This window comes from Musa acuminata, chromosome BXJ3-7, assembly GCF_036884655.1.
Source record: "Musa acuminata AAA Group cultivar baxijiao chromosome BXJ3-7, Cavendish_Baxijiao_AAA, whole genome shotgun sequence".
In the NCBI taxonomy this organism is placed as follows: Eukaryota; Viridiplantae; Streptophyta; class Magnoliopsida; order Zingiberales; family Musaceae; genus Musa; species Musa acuminata.
Window position 1 is genome coordinate 26,485,324 of NC_088355.1, and position 18,234 is coordinate 26,503,557.

The 18,234-nt window shown below is 36.6% G+C and overlaps 1 protein-coding gene across 5 annotated transcripts in view; it reads right to left on the minus strand.

Annotated features, from left to right (window-relative positions):
• Positions 1 to 934: 934 nt before the first annotated feature.
• Positions 935 to 18,234, minus strand: part of LOC135643099 (uncharacterized) — a 47,709-nt gene continuing 30,409 nt past the window's right edge. For 3 of the 5 annotated variants that reach the window (XM_065159680.1, XM_065159679.1, XM_065159682.1), the window contains one exon: positions 1,228 to 2,238. In XM_065159680.1, coding sequence (XP_065015752.1) covers positions 1,615 to 2,238 — 624 coding nt within the window. In that variant the 3' untranslated portion in view covers positions 1,228 to 1,614. Of the gene's footprint in view, positions 1,101 to 1,227; positions 2,239 to 6,664; positions 6,766 to 18,234 lie in introns of those variants that run through there. The other 2 variants (XR_010498142.1, XM_065159681.1) reach the window with 2 other exon arrangements.

Consider the following 18,234-nt stretch of genomic DNA (forward strand, 5'->3'; position numbering starts at 1 on the left):
AATCGTGATCATACATACCTAAGCGGATCTGATGGAGGTGCAGAATTGGACAGCTGCTGGAGTCAGTGTTAGCATGAGCATTAGGCCCCATCAGTCAAAATCATCATCTTTCTTCAACCCGGTCTACTAACACCACTAGATTGATTTGAGATATTCATTACATTTTTTTATTAGCTACAGGAAGTGGTATATAAAGAAAGATCTTCAATTGTATGTACAACCAATGAAATTATAGAATGGCTTTGATTCTAACACCGTTCAACTTATGCTACAGGGCTGGTCTTCTTCGTATAACCCTGAAGCCACAAGCCGTCGTATGATGCTGATGATACCAATCATGATAGCGGGCATGGATATCCAGCCATTGCTTTCGTTGCGTCAGAATGCTTTGTGCTTGAACAACCGGAGGGACTTCCTTCGTGATTTGATACTAATTCTCTGAATGCAACTACGTTTGACCCCTTTCCTGCAAGACATAGCCTTTTCAGATCTCAGCCAATTCTTCAAGGTCTTTCTCAGTGTTCCTCATCACACAAGTGTCGAGTCTCAATTCACCGAAAAGATTGGTGGAATACACACATTATAGACAAATTGTTCATCTCTTGACAGACTATATGGATATCTGGTGACATTTCATGACAAAACGTCTTTCTACATGGTGCTTTGTCTTTCTCCATTGATTCCATGATATCTGGTGACATTTCATGACAAATCGTCTTTCTACATGGTGCTTTGTATTTCTCCATTGATTCCATGATATCTGGTGACATTTCATGACAAATCGTCTTTCTACATGGTGCTTTGTCTTTCTCCATTGATTCCATGATATCTGGTGACATTTCATGACAAATCGTCTTTCTACATGGTGCTTTGTCTTTCTCCATTGATTCCATGAATCAAATTCATGAAAGCTCAAGACAGCCGAATAAGAGAGTCAAAAAAGAAAATTGGTGTCAACTGATTTGTTTTCCAGCAAATGAAGAAAATAGTATCCAACATAATTATCTCCCGAAATCCATGGCACGATCCTAATCATGTAAGCGCACACCATCCTTCTTCAGATTATTCTCCGAGTGGCAAAAGCATTGATAAAACTGAGTCTGCATTATAAGTAGGATTAACAAGTCACTGGCAGAAATCCTGTAGGCTGAAGCAAGTTAATTAACCCGTCATTAGAAACCGGGGAAGAAGAAGAGGGGACAAAAGGAGCCACAAATAAGCCCAAAGTAGTCACTAACTCACAATTCTGGCCATTAGAATGGACCAAGCTAAAGCCCTTTCGTCAAAGATTTGTTTACATAAAAGGAGAAAAATAAACAGATGCAACTTTCATAGTCACTCGATTTCAAATCTTTATACAGAAACATAATAAGCACATCACACTAAATTTCCATTCGATATGAGCAAAATTAAACTAAAAAAAGAGTCGTTCAGACAGTTATTCAAAGATAGTGAACCTTAAGAACGTTGGAACAAGGTATTTCCAATGATGTTTGGTGGGGAACTTTCACTTTCACTTGGTTCTCACAATCTCTGATCACCCTGTAATGTCATCAGCAGATAATTTGAGCAGTGAATTATAAGAACTTTAAAAAAAAAAGGGTTTACGGGCCTTTATAGTGGTCCACTCTGACCCCATCGCCGTTTTCTGGCAGGTCTTTGCTGCTTAACTTCATCTGTTACAGCTGCGACATCATGCTGCAACTTCAGACTCCTCTCTACTCGTTTTGGAGCAATTGGTTCTTTGAATCTCTCTAGACGTTTTTTCATGTTTGCCAGTGTCTCCAGTATGTGCTTGTTGTAGTATCCCCCACTGGTGTCACTATCTGTGGTGGTTTCTTTGGATTGTTTGTTTTTCTCCTCTAAATGAACCGACAAGATAGGTTTAACTGCCATGGGAATTTGATCCTTTGTTGATGAGCCAACCACTTGGTCATCAGGTTCTTCAATGAGCTGGCCCTCCTCAATTTCATCATCTTCATGATTTTGTGGGATTGATTTCTTGTCCTGGCATTTCTTCATGGTGTGGTCATCTGGGTTGTCTCTATCAAAGTCTCTAACTGCATCCAAACTAACTGCATGTTGATGACTTCTTTTGAGTTTTGAGATACATGAAGCAACCCCTTGCCGACAAGCCCTTTTTCTAGGCCTGGAACTCCTGGCCTTTTTATCTCCTTGATGTTGTGTGTTACTCTGCCTCCCAGTTTTACTTGTATCTAGATTGCCTTGTCTAAGGTGCTACAGCCAGTAAAGATCAACACTTCCATCAGAAAATGCCAAAAAGTGACATTACTGGAATCTAATAGCTAAAGAATGTACAAGAAACATGAGCATTCTCTTAATTATCTCCAGTCTTAATCTAGACAGACAATTTGATGATAAATATCCAATGAAAAGCAAGTCCAAGGAGGTAAGAGATAGAAGCACTATTCTAGTTCAAGATCAATGCCACTAATGTCTGACTATGAGGTATCAGTAGCCTCCATTGATCATTCATTTCCCATGTATCCATGAAGCTAAATCTACAGAGATATGGCTAAGCTTGTAATATCAAAAAATAAAATAAAACAGGTTACAAAGATCCAGCAAAATAAGCTCGATCAATCGCATGCAGAAAATAAAATGAACTGATGACGCACCTGAAAAAAAGAAAATATCTTATATGTTATGACAAAAATATCATCTTCTTAGGAGCATAAATAAAAGTCAAAAAATTGTGTCACTTCCCATAATGTTCCCCACCATTGAAAAAAAAAAAAAAAGCATATGCACATATACTAAGGATGAACTAAAATTTGTCTAATAGAGTCAAAAAGAGAACATCCAGAAAGAAATGAGCTCAGGCATCAGAAAATTGCACAGATGCTTTTAGGAGCCACCACATCTTTATTATGAGATGATTTAACCAAGCTAAGGTACTAGCTTTGGATAGATTAACTAACCAAATGACATTTATTTTTTTAATATTGAACATTCTTAATGATCAAAACTCAAAAGTCTGTTCATAAGAAATTCTATAAAAAGTCCTATGGAAAAGAATTTTTTTAAATACACCTAATCATCTCTAAATCTTAGAATAGAAAGCAGATGCAAGACAAACAATTTCATCTAAAACACCATGACTGACATAGACTTTGTGCAACACAATCAATATCAAAGTATCTTAATACAAGCTAGCTAATCTACTCCATAATACATGACCATATATTCAGTAGCATCCTTTAACCTAGAATCATCAGTAAGTTTCTAATTGCAATACCAGGAATGTCCACTTAAGCACAATAAGTTTGAGACAACATGACAATCTAGAAGGCTTACAATACTGGATTCAAATCTTGACCATAGAGATGGGTTCAGTCCAGTTTTTACAGGTCCAACGGCTGACCTATACGAAAACCACCAGCAAGCGTGCTGCCTAGTACTTGTACTCCACCCTGTCTTTTCCTTCTAATTTTCATTTCTTATTCTCTTTTTCTTCCTATTATTCTGCTGCTATGTTCCTCCTACCTATCGCATCGCTGCCTCCTACCTATCACAGTTGCTCTTCTACGTCCTCTTTTAGCACCTCTCTTTTCCTTTCTGCCAATCCAACCTATACTAAATATACTATGAGCTGGTACCACACCAATCTGATTGCCAAACAGATTCTTTCACTCATGGTTACAAATTTCCATTAAAACAGTTTTTAAATTTCCTAAGAAAAACTGCAGATTTTGTTGTGTGGCATGAGCAACTATATTTTGTAAATGGTCAATCTAACCCAAGCTACTCAAGTTTGTTCCATCATGCATGCTTCTGCAAGATCTTCCATTCATCTTTTACTAACAATATTTTTCTTCAACACAAACAAGAAAACTATAAAATTCTGCTAGTTCACTAGTTTTCTCAATAAGTGACATTAAATAAAAATCTAAACAAAACTAACTAATGTGTAAGGAGAACTAAGATTGAAGTGATCAATGTCTAGTGGAATTATTCTTATAGAGAATGAGTAGATAGAGACACTTGGAAGCAATAGAGCTATTTCTTGTTCATAATAGATTATGGGCAAAAACAAAGAAAACATACTTTGTCAATCACATGATATCACACATGAGCTGACATAGATATGTCTGGAAAACGAAAAAAAGAGCATACGAGATAAAGTATCGATAGTCTAAGAACTTGAAGTTGCATTAGAGAAGACTGACTAAGGCTTTCAATCTCAGTTTGCCATCAGATTTTTTGGAAGAATTATTGCATTTTAAGGAGAGTAGCATGTCCACAGAATTGGGTTTATATTCTAGAAAATCTAAAACTTAGGAAGAATTTGGGGCACTTGCCACTGTTGGACAGGCTAGAAAAATGACACAACATAATCTGACAGAATTTCTTTGTGTAGGAGTTCTGATCCCAGAGATAAATAAATCTTTCTCCCAGTTTGTTGATCTCATGAAACATGTATACAGTATCACTAGCATCAATGTCAAGTTTAATGGTGTATAAGATGACAATGTTGGATTGAGCATTTGAAATAACAATTTTTTTAATCTAGCTCCAGGAAATAATTAGAGTTTGTTGACTATTCAGAAATCAAACAGTAGAAAAGATGTCTGGAACAGTATGCAGAACAGAGATGGCAACTTTAGATCCAGTGCTGCATGGGAATTGGCCTCCTCCACGTGGGATTAGATTTAGCTCTTAATTTTGATAAAGAAAACTGGTCCATACTTGATTGCTACAGGCAAAAAAGACATCATCTTGCTACCTTCTCAATATCAAATATGTTTTATGGGTGACAAGCTTAAGAGGGTAATGACCACAAAGTACATATTATGAGATGAACTGCCATAATGCATAAGTGTATCATAGCAACAGCTACATCTTTTTTCACTTAGTATGCAATAATTCCTCCAAATTTTGCACTTGAACATGATAACTATGAAAATCAGAAATACATTAATATATTGGACAATCCACATAATCCAGGATGATTTTATTGAAATCCTTTAAATAGAATGACAGTATTGAACTTGATTGTACCTTCAGAGTTCATATAGAAAAAGAAATGAAAGAACTATAAAGATAAAGCAGGCATGAACTTTTTATCTGAATACCAGCCAGAGATTACAAGATGATGTCACACCACATTAAGCCATAAACTTCGAACCAGGGTTTGTCATATCTGTGCCAGTCCATAGTCAAACGGAATCGGACCCGGTCGGTGTTGACATATCAACACACCTTACACTAGGACATACCGTAGTACCAAGATGGTAGCCGACGGGTAGACAAGTGCCGAACAGGCTGACAAACTAATGGCTGTGAGCTGACGGGCTGATGATGGCAAGTGGACGGGCCAGCAGCATGCAGTGGCAGGCGACACGAGGGAGGCAAGCACGAAAGGCAAGAGAAATCATGACAGAGAGGTGGCAAGGAGTAACCCTAATAAGAAAAACAAAAATAAACAAATTGGACTTCCTACTCGCTCCAAGCGATAAGCCAAGCAAGTATTAGACCTGAGTTGTCTGAAAAGAGGTGGTTTGCATCCCAGTTTATGACCAAATTGGCAAATACCGGCTGCAGTGTGCCAGTCCATACGGAATGACAAACCTGGCTTTAAACTACGTGTAATAAAGACTACTATTAGAGTTTGTATAGATAATAGAAAGAGAAAAAGATCAAAGACTGGGCTTTAGGTTTGTTTAACTTTAAATGATTTCAGAACTTCACCAGTTGAAGCCATTCATTGAAAGAAAGGCTTTTCTTGAAAATGCACTTCCTTTTAGCCAGTTTTGTCTACCAAGCATTGTAACTTCTACTTCAGGTGTAAGTCTACTTCTGGAAGGCCACTTTCATCAAAAGAAACAAGATAACAAATAAGAAAACTGTTTAGCATTATTCAGACAGCCAAAGAATATCAATATAAGCACTATTTAGCTGAAAGAAATCAATTTAAATGGGTGGTTCCAGGAGAGTTTTAGGAAAACCTAAAAAGACTTATCAGAAAAGATGAAAAAGGGATGATGGGCCTTTGTTTGAGTAGTCATATAGCCCTCAACAGAGGTTAACAGAGAGAAAAGAATCAATGTAGCCAACCTAGATAGTTCATAGTTACAGCTTTCTCTTGTATGATTCTCCAAAGATCAAGCAGTAACAAAGACTTCCTCCTAAGGAGAATGAAATGTCAAATGTATAAGTTACACAATGTGTATGAATGTAAAATTCCTATATCAGCCAAATTAAACAAATGATAGTCAAACCAGCTTGGGCTTAGGAAAGGAACACAAACCAACCTCTAACAATGGTTAATAGTGGCTCCTGCCTCAACATAATGTGACCACTGCAACATGGATGCCACTATTCTGACAACACACTGTATATTGGATGTCAGTAAGAAATTATCTGCTTAGTTCCATTAGCTAAAGTCATTATCAATTTTGTTTTCCCTGTAATCCCATCTAAAATGGGTAAATCAAACCACATTACTACCCATTAAAATGTCGATTTCTTGATTAATGATTTTGGCATGTCCATGCTGAGTTCCAGCATGTTTCATCCATGATGCAAGTTTCATTCAAAGCATGTTCTTAATACCAAAACTAGAATCCAGGATGATAACAATCTGGATTTTTAAAGTAGATTAATGGCATCCAGACAACAGAAAGAAGTCAGATCCAGTTACCTATTTCAAGAGCATGCACTCCTTTATGATCGAGCTAAACTAGTGATTTAAAAAGCGTTAGGCGCCAAGGTCCCAAAGCGCCCGAGGCTCGAGCAAGCACTCTGAAATATTAAAATATAAAAAATATATAATACAATTGATAAAAAGAGATTAACAGTGCTAAAATCTAAATATGATCTATTATATGATAGCAGTAGTTAACAATCTACTGTTAACAATATTTAATCTACTGTTAACAATAGTTAAGAGGGGAGAAAAGAGTCAACAGTGGAAAGTGAGGAAGGAGAGGGCGGGGTGATGGAGAAACTTTTAGAGGATGGCGGTGGTGGAGGAAGCTGCAAACGGCAGCAACAGCAACAGAGGAAGCTTCGAACAACAGCAATGGTGGAGGAAGCTGTAGACGACAGAACTAGCGACAGAGAAAGATTCGGACGGTGGCGGTAGTGACTGTTGAATCCTGAATTTTGATGATGAAATCAATTGATGAATTTATGAACTAATTATGCATTTGAGATAAGTGACGTAGGAGAAACTTCGATCATGAACCATCGAAAGGCAAATCGTTGAAGCAGAAGAATCAGACGTTGGACCGAAGAGCATCATGTCAGAGATTGGATGTCGGGCCGAAGGATTAGTCGACGTGCCGGAGGATGGACTTTGTGCCATGTGTTCAACCATCGAGTCGAAAGGATTGGGTATTACACCAAGAAGATCAGATGTTGTGGGAGGTTAACATGTCGATGGATCGGGCAATACGCCGAAGGAAAAGACAATGCGCCGGAGGTTCGGACGAAGTGTCGGATGAACAAATAACATGTCGGACAACATGCTGAAGGCTTCATAATTGTAATTAGAGTTGTTGAGTCTTGATCGAAGTCGTTTAGAGTCTAATTGAGTTGGTTTTGGGGCGTAACCATGCCAACTTGATTAGGAGTCTATTGGGCCTGAACCAGGGCTGAATTAGACCTATTGAAAGGTCAGTTCAGTAACCTATAGTTGGGCTGGGTGATGGCACCGCCAAGCTATCAAGCAGTGGTACCGCCCAAGCAGGTGGTGGTACTGCCAGAGCCCTGGTTCCCAAGCTCTGTCAAGCGGTAGTACCGCCCGACACAAGCGATAGTACCACCAGTACCCCGAAAACTCGGGGATTTGAATTTTTGGCTGCATTTTTGAAGTCATTTTGGGTCTATAAATACCCCACTCATGCTTGCTTGATAAAGCAAGAAATGAGCAATAATTCTTGAGGATAAAAGTGTTGCAAACTCTCTTAAAAAAGTATTGAGTCTCTTCCTCCTTGAGTTTAGAAGATATATTGAGGTGTGAGATCTTTTGTAAAAGAGGGGTGTGAAGGTTCTCTCCTAAGCCTGTGAAAATGAGAAAGGGTTGTAACAAGGGTAGTTGATCTTTGCCCGTTGAAAATAAGATCAATAGTGAAAGCCAGTGGCCATGAAAAAAGAGGAATCAGGAGTGGACGTAGGTCTGGACGACCGAACCACTATAATCGGTTTATATTTCTTCTCTTGTCTTGATTTACTATTACATACTGTTTTACTTACTAAGCAATCCTTACTCGCACTTTTTGTTAATCACATTTCCAATATGGATTTATCAATTGAACTTTCAAATCAAAATTTTATTTCAAAAGCACTAATTCAACCACACACCCCCCCCCCTCCCCCTCCCCCTCCTCCTCCTTAGTGCATTTACGATCCTAACAATTAGTATCAGAGCTTGATTCTCTCAATTGGTTTAACACCCAAGAGAGATTAAATGGCTTTTTCTGACAATCAAGAGGGTCACTCTATCACTCATCCTCCTATGTTTAATGGAACGGACTATACGTATTGGAAAACACAAATGCAAATTTTCTTGCTTTCTATGAATTTTGATTTATGAAAAATTGTTGAGTTTAATTTTCAAAAATCCTCTAAACCAATGAATGAATGAAATGATCTTGAGAAGAAAACATTTTCTTTAAATGCTAAAGCTATGAACATTTTATTTTGTGCTTTAGACAAAAATGAGTTTAATCATGTTTTTACATATGAAACTGTACATGATATTTGGCACACATTTAAAGTTACTCATAAAGGCATAAATAGAGTAAAATAATCTAAGATTAATCTTTTGGTACATAATTACGAATTATTTAAAATGAAGCCAAACGAAACCATTGGTGACATGTACACTTGTTTTATGGATGTTGTCAATGATTTGAAAGCCCTTAGTAAATGTTATACTAATCTTGAATTGGTTAATAAAATTTTAAGATCTCTTCTAAAACGTTGGGATCCAAAGGTAACTGTAGTTCAAGAAACAAAGGACTTGAACAATTTTCCTCTTGAAGAACTTATAAGATTATTAATGACCTATGAAATAACTTGCAAGACATATAACGAACAAGAAAAAAACTTTCCAAATAACATGAAGGATATTACACTTAGAACCAAAGAAGATCACTCGAGCGAAAGCTGAAGTAATGATGATGACATAGCACTCTTTACAAAAAGATTTAAAAAGTTTATAAAAAAGAATAAGATTAATTCTACAAAACGAGAATCTAAGAATAAAAAATGAACTTAAAAGGGATACAATAATTTGTTATGAATGCAAAAAGTTAAGGCACTTTAAAAATAAGTGTCCACAACTAAAGAAGCTGCCAAAACAGAAGAAAACATTCAAGGCAACATGAGATGAATCAAGTGCATCAGAAGACGAAGAGAAAACCAATGAAAGATGAAATGACGAATTACGCATTGATGGCCTTCAACTACGAGGTATGTGACTCACTTGAAATCTACTTATCTTATGATGAATTACTTGATACATTTCATAATTTATATGATGAACTTAAAATAATTGGTAAGACATATAAATTGCTAAAAAAGGATCATGTATCTCTCTTTGTAAATTTGATAAATTGAAAAATGAGTATAACAATTGTTTGTTAACATCTTGCACTAAATGTGAAGAGTTAGAGTCATTCAAAAAGAAAAATATATTATTACAACAAACATTAGAAAAATTTAAAATTGAAAACATGATTCTTACTAACAAAGGTTATGCACATAAAAAGGAGGGAATCGACTTTATGAATAGTAACACTCAACAAAAGCTAACAAAATTCATAAAAGGGCCCACACTTAATGTTCTCGCTAAAGATAAATGTAATTTTTGTGGAAGATTTGGTCACTATGCTTATACATGTTCTTTTAAAAAATATGACTTTCATAAATTAGTTTGGGTTCCTAGACGAACCATAAATGATTTGATGCCAAAAGTCAAGAAAGGTAAATCTAACCATGAAGAACCCAAAGTTAAATGGGTACCTAGAACAAACCTATCCTTTTTCAAAGCACATGACCAGATATCCAACACATTTTTCAAAGCTCACTAGCTGAGATGGAGGATATGTCACTTTTGGAGACAACAATAGAAGGATAAAATATTAAATTTAAATCTAATGCTTGCATACCAAATAAGAATAATTCTATGAATGCTTTAAGAAGCAATAACGTTTATCTTGATGAAATTTACTTTTCGATTTTAAACGATGATGTATGGCCTTAGCATATGAGATTAGGTCATGCACTTGTTTCTTGATCTTCCAAGAAACAAAATTTTGTTGCATTATCTACGACCGAGGCTGAATATGTAGCAACAAGCGCATACTGTGCACAAGTAATTTGGATGAAGAATACCTTGGAAGATTATGGACTTTACTTGAAAAACATCCCTATAAAATATGATAATACTAGTGCAATTTGTTTAACAAAGAACCCTATTCAATACTCTAGAACTAAACATATTGATATTAGACATCATTTAATTAGGGATCATATTAATCATCATGATATATCTTCATATTTCATTGACACAAAACATCAACTAGTAGATATTTTTGCTAAACCATTGAATGAGGAACAATTCGATTTTATTAAAAGAGAATTAGGCATGTTGAATCCTTCAAATACATGAATTCTTCTCATATGATTTTTTTTAGGGATTCATTCAAATGGATCATTATCTTAATTTCTTGTTGTTTATGTATTCATGACTTGTATACCCCATCATCAAATTGATCTCTCACGACTTGAACTTATTTTTTATATTAATATCCTTATGTGATATCAAAATAGTTGTACAATTGACACATTGATGTAAATGAAGAGAAATAGCACCATGAATCCATGATATCCTTGATATCCTTCTCTTCTTTTTGATGATGACAAAAGGGGAGAGAGAAGTAGTAGCTTGCACATTTCAAAGAGAAGTAAAAATTTGCACATTTCTCCTTTTTGTTAATGACAAAGGGGGAGAAGTCGACTATACTCTTTGATGACATGAAAAAATTATGATGTTTTAACTTATGATATTTTAACTTATGATGATGATGTTTTGTGTAATGATTAGTTTGACATGTTGACTAAAACGATGTAAATCACTATAATTTATGATTAAAATTGTTTCGACTTGAATTCAAAGAGTGGCATTGAAAGGTTATCATTTTTTGAATTCGAGTTCATTTCAAAATGACATATAGACAATAGGAGTTTAGTTAAAACTCCATCAATTGGATGTCATCATTAAAAAAGGGGAGATTGTTGAATCCCGAATTTTGATGATAAAATCAATTGATGAGTTTATGGACTAATATACGTTTGAGATAAGTGACACAGGAGAAACTTCGATCATGAACCATCGAAAGGCAAATTGTTGAAGCACGAAAATCAGACATTGGGCCGGAGAGCATCATATCCAAGATTGGACATCGGGACGGAGGATTGGTCGACATGCCGGAGGATGGACTTCGTGCAATGAGTTCGGGCATCGGGGAGGAAGGATTGGGTATTGCGCCAAGAAGATCGGATGTTATAAGAGGTAAACATGTCGATGGATCAGGCAATACGCCGAAGGAAAAGACGATATGTTGGAGTTTCGGACGAAGTGCCTGATGAACATATGATATACCGGACAACGTGCTGAAGGCTTCATGATTGTAATTAGAGTTGATGAGTCTTGATCGAAGTCGTTTAGAGTCTAATTGAATTGGTTTTGGGGCCTAACCATGCCAACTTGATTAGGAGTATATTACGCCTGAACCAAGACTAAATTAGGCCTGTTGAAAGGTCAATTCAATAACTAGAGTTGGGCTGGGTGGTGGTACCGCTAGAGCCTAGGTTCCCAAGCTATCAAGCGATCGTACCGCTTAGGCAAGCGGTGGTATTGCTAGACTGTTAGGCGGTAGTACTGCCTAGGAAAGCGGTGGTACCGCTAGAGCCCTAGTTCCCAAGCTTTGTCAAGCGGTAGTACCTACCGCCCGACGTAGGCAGTAGTACCGCCAGTACACCGAAAACCCAAGGATTTGAATTTTTTGCTTTATTTTTGAAGTCATTTGAGGTCTATAAATGCCTCACTCATGCTTGCTTAATGAAGCAAGAAAGGAGTAAGAATTCTTAAGGATAAAAGTGTTGTAAACTCTCTTGAACAAATGTTGAGTTTCTTCCTTCTTGAGTTTAGAGGATATACTAAGGAGGTGTGAGGTCTTTTGTAAAAGAAGAGTGTGAAGGTTCTCTCCTAAGCCTGTGAAAAGGAAAAAGGGTTATAACAAGGATAGTTGATCTTTGCCCGTTGAAAAGAATATCAATAGTGAAAGCCGATGGCCTCGAGGGGAGAGGACATTGTGGGCATTTTTTCTCTTAGTGCCTTTACGATCCTAATAGTGGTTTTACGATCCTAATAGTGGCAACGGCGACGAAAGATGCAAACGATGACATCGTGGGCAAAGGAAGCTTCAGATGTGTCCGTTAGTAGCAGAAGAAGCTAAGGTCCTCTCCCCCGATGGTGGAAGGAGCTGTATATGGAAGCTTCAGATGGGGAAATTACACACGAAAGCTACACCTCCGGACTCGTATGTTGGCAGCAAAGGAAGCGTTGGTCCTGTGCATCGGCAATGGAGGGAGCGATAGAGACGCGACGAACGCAGAGGTTGCGCTAGGGTTGCTCAAGGCCGTGCGAGGGGATGCGATGGGTGGGTTTTGCAACTAAGGTAACTTTATGTAGCTTAATTCAATCGAACCAACTAGCTATTGTTGAACCAAATCATAGGAGCTAGGTTTCAATCAGGCGCTTGCCTGAGGCACCCGACGCTTGGGTTTGGGCGAGCGCCCAACTAACGCTTCACTATGAGGTGCTCGAATCTCGCCTCGCCTCACCTGAGCGACTATTTAAACCACTGAGCCAAACTCAATCTTAACTCCAAAAAATTTGAGCTAAACTAAACCTGCTTATGATTTACTGATTTAAAAGACTGCTGACGACTTAAACCTGATATAAACATATGCATGAGGCTAATCTTGTCAATAACTCAACAAAAAGAGTCAAAATCTCATCTTTCTTTTATTCAATGTATAAGTAACTTTCTCTACAGGAAACTAATTCCATCAACTAGTATGAACTATATAACTATCATGCATATACTACCTACCTATTTGATTTTCAAGCTTTGCCAATCCAAATAAAATTTTTAAAAGTGATTTATTCATTTCAAACTCATCCACAACAAACAAATTCTATTGAGTTATGCCTCAAGCTGAGAACAACTTGCTTATTCATCCAACAGCTATATCACAAGTATAAACTGTCTCTTTAAGGAACAAATATTTTGAAAACAAGATCTGCTAATTTACTGGCACCAAAGAATCATAGAGTGGGTTCTCTAAAAATTTTTCAACAAGAGCAACGAATTAAAAAGACTGAGATTAAAGATGACAATTGACAACATCTTACATATTTAAAGCAAGCTGTGGAACAATATCTGTTCCTAGGCATACCAAAAAAGCTACAACCAATGAAGGGAAGGGTATAAAAAGATAATAGATTATTACTTTCTACAAAAAAACATATATAGGCAAAAACTTCATCATTCAGTTTTAAGGTCCAGAACTAATCAGAATTATCAAACGCACAAATTACTATCACAACAAGGAACAAATAACAATTGAAAGTAATCAGAAAAAAAAATGTCAAAGGATGCATAATATACATGTACTTATAATTACTTGTCTGGCGAGTCTGAAAAAAAAAAACACTAGATGAGAAGGAAGATTGCTAGTGTGAGATACACAGTAACATCACTATCTGAGGTCGCAAGAGGATATAATAATGGTCAAAGCATAGTCAGAAAATAACTGGAGGTACACTTTGATGGTTGTCTTAAGGGATATTTATTATTTTTTATATTTAGTGCAAATATAGTGTCATCATTCAATTTGGATAACCACGTAGGGAATATATTAGATTATAGGTCATGGATGACTACATTTTGATGATAAAACCTCCACTAAGTTAAAGATTAGTTTATTGCGGTCAATATTTTCATTCCCGTCTACTTCTCTAATTGTCCTTCATGTTGATCATAACTATAAGCTTTATATTATTCTCAGGATGATGACATAACATGCAGGAAAGGTGGCTTACAAGTACAGTAGTTTGCTATGAGCAATAAATAACTAGAAGAAAAAATTATTGCTCTTACAGCAATTTCAATAACTATGCCATGATAGTAATCTTTTAACAGTGCTAATATCAACCATAGGATTAAAATTTGAATCCTGTACCAATACCATTCGACAACCAGACCGGTATAGTACCAACACCAGTATGAAGTGTCTGTGTCGGTTGGTACTAGTCTATACTGACAAAGACTACCAGAGGAGAAAAAGGAGCCAGAGAGGTACCATGCAGCAAAGGAGAGTCAATGTGAGACTGTAAGCTTCCACCCGGTATAGCTAAAAATTAGCAAGCTTACTGCCCGATAAACCAAGTGTGATAAACTTACAGGGGAAAAAACCCTGTTTCAAACTGGTCCGAGTGAAATTGCTCAGTTCACATACTGTTTCAACTATCAGAACAATAAAAACCGGACCATACTAACCAGTATGCCGAGATTTGGATACATGATCCCAATGACATTCAAGATAGTTATAGACTTATAGCTGACAAAGATCCAAACTTTTGGTAGCAAGCTCTTGGAATCGAATTATGCCTTCATCTTAAATTACTTCACTCAATCAAATTTTTCAAAAAGTTAAATTAATTTCAAGGTGCTAAATAATTTAGTTTGTGAAGATCTTGATTATTGGTAACAAGATCTTCGGAGTAAATCACACCATTACATTTAGTTACTGACATAATTCTTGAATGTACTGGCTTGACTTAGATGATAAAGACCTTGAAAGCAAGATCCCAAGAACAAATCCTACCTTCACCTTAGATATCCTACCAGTTTTTCTTACAAAGTCTAGCGGTCTGCATTATCCAATAAACAACGTTTCAAAACTCGGTTTGGTATTGATACTAGTCCTTGGATGGGACCAGATGGCAGTGATATCACACTGTGTGCCAATATGCCCCCATGCCAACAGGTACAGGCTTGGCTAGGGGAGAATTGTATGGCAGAGAAAAAGAGAAAGAAATGGGGAGGAGGCAAACAAGGATGCGGCGGAGGAGGAGCGGATGATGCATACACCAATATGAGACGAAGGAGACGATGGCGACTCAACTGGGAGGAGACAATGATGACAATGCAGAGAGGAGGAATAAGAGAGAGAGAGAAAGAGACAGGACCAGAGAGAAAGTGAGAAGAAAAAAAGGAAAATATTTGAGTTGTTATTGCCAAAAATTGAAAAAATTCCAATACCAAGTAGTAAGACTGCCATTCAATCTGATAGCATTAAGCCCAGTATGGTGAACTTACCGGATGGTATACCTATACCGAACCAAATTGGGGAAGACCACTTGATATATGTCTCGACCGGTAAATATAAGCTCATACCATTTTTAAACCATGCTCATAACAAATTCTACAATTATAAAGAGGCGCTCTAATGTTTATGGTATAAAGAGGCGCTCTAATGTTTATGCTCATAACAAATTCTCCAATAACAAATTCAACTAGAATTAAGATCACATATAAACATTGGTCTATATCACCATCCATTATTTGGATCTAACCCACTATTCGTATCATCCTCTATGCGACGTACACTTACAGTCTAACATTGGTTGGAACGGATTATTCCATGTATGACAAAGATTGTCATTTCCATCATAATAGTGGAATAAAGGTTTGGTTAGAAACTATATAGTCTCAACTAAGGATTTAAATCTTGGTTTGGTACTAGTGTGGTAATCTAAATTGAATCAATATGATTCCTAATATACATACCAAGCAGTATAACCCAAAAGAAAGATAAAAGAATAATAGCAACAACTACCAAACCATTATGGTCTGTAACTGGACCATGGTCGGACCAGTGAATACAAGTTAGTGCAATGCAACTCACATTGACAAAAACATGTAGTTTCAACCACTTACCATAATAAAGGTCATAATAATAAAGTGGGTACTCTCAATCTCCTCGGTTTCAACCACTTACCATAATAAAGGTCATAATAATAAAGTGGGTACTCTCAATCTCCTCGGTTTATTATCTTTTAATTTTACTTACCAAAAAAAAAAGGTCATAATAAAAATCACTGACTCCAATTCTTAGCTCGAATAATTGTGGATCATAATCGAGACTGAGGATGTACAATTTAATTTCCCCATGATCTAATAGGTCATACTAGAATCATCCTATAACAAAGAACAATATTCGAATCAGGCCATCTCAAACAATAGTATCATTTTTTTATGGAAGGTCCAGTCCAAGATGCTTCCACCATTGACATGAGTCAATTTTGTCATCCATACCAAATTCCTTGCTTAAAAACCTTCCTTGACTTGTGTTACAATCAAGGATTCCTGTACTATGGACCCGAGTCAAATTATATTGCACCAACGAAATATCAGCCTGACCAATGTGAGAGGTGTCAACACATAGGTAGTCCAACTTTGACCTTTGATGGCCAACATAAGAGTATCTCAACTGGCACAACGTTATAACAAGTCATGCCCTAAGGATATTGGTAATGCCCATCTGCCACGGCACATGAAATGCTAATCCTTGATCACCCTCCAAGTCCTAAAGTGCCTGAGACCTTCACCTTGCCAAAGATCATCCATCACATCCAATTCACTAAAGACTTAGTGTATGGATTAGTTCAATAGTGATCAACTAGGTAAATGTTGTCCTTAGTTGTTCTGCTCTTTATTTCTTTCCTCTCACTTCTTTTTCCCCCAAGTAATATCAGCACAACGCAAAGAAAAATCGGTATGCCATGTCTAGAATATAACCAAAGGGACAGTATTAGTATAAAATCTAAATGGTGAAAATCATAAGAAGAAAAGAATAATTTGCCCACAAAAAATAGCAGGATTGCAAATCGACAAAAGTTAGAAAGACAATTACCCACATTAATTAGCAGGAATGCAACTCCACAAGAGCAGAATTAAGGAATCCTATTTCCCCTTTTGTATGAACACTCAGACAGGAAAACCAGAAATAAAATGAGAGGTGGTAAACAATGTCAGCAAATTAACATGAAAATGAAAAACACAATTCAAAAAATATCCAGAATGATCTTAACAGCAGCTTAAATGATATATTGCTCCACTCCAGTGTTTGGCATGCAAAATTTAAAAAGAAATTATCATGAAAAAAAGAAAAAAGGTTTTGAGTTGCATATGGAGTTTATTGCAATCTTATAAAACAATAGGAACACAATGGTACTGCAGTATTGTTTCAGTTTTCTTAACTGGAAGGGCACAAAATGTAAGAGCAGCAAGGAGATCAGAAGGATCAAATCACAGAGGACCATGAGGTTGCAGAAGTCAACTAGGACTTCTACACTTAAACAAGTGGTAAGTGGACAGTTTCTTGTGAATCAATGAGTTCACAATTTGAAATACCTTAATTAATAAAACAGCATAATGATGAAAACAAGATGGGGGATGACATATGAAGATTTTGTTAATCTACAGTGTGTGGGGAGTTCATTACTAGATACACGACCACTGCAACACAATAATGAAAAACAGGACCCAGGTTTTCTGTCTCAGCAGGCATGTGACTGTTCCACAGCATAGTCAGATACCTTGCAAAAACCATCCATGTAATATTTGCTAACAGGATAATCAGAATCTGAAAAAAGATATACAAGCAGAAAACATATCTAAGTGTAATATGTTTGCAGCAATCAATAATAATACAGTACAATTATTACATTAGATACTGCCACTGAAAATAAAACTGACCAATGTTGATCAAAGACATGACTTGACATACTAGCGGTCATAATATTCCAGACCAACTTTTTCACTAATGAAAAAAATTCAACACAGCCTAGCTATTTATGGTGATTAGAAAGAGTTGCTCAGAAAGGCAACTAGTTAGTTAGGGAACATCACAAGATGAGTTATCTATCAGACAGCTTTCTTGCTTTTATTTACCAGTCAATAAACACTGAAAAACAGCATACCCAGTGCACGAGACTCCCGCCAATGCGGGGTCTAGGGAGGGTCAGCCTTACCTTTAAACCAGTCGATAAACACTCATGAATAAAAGATACACATATATAATACATATAAACACACCCACAGATGCAGAAGTGTATACACACATAAT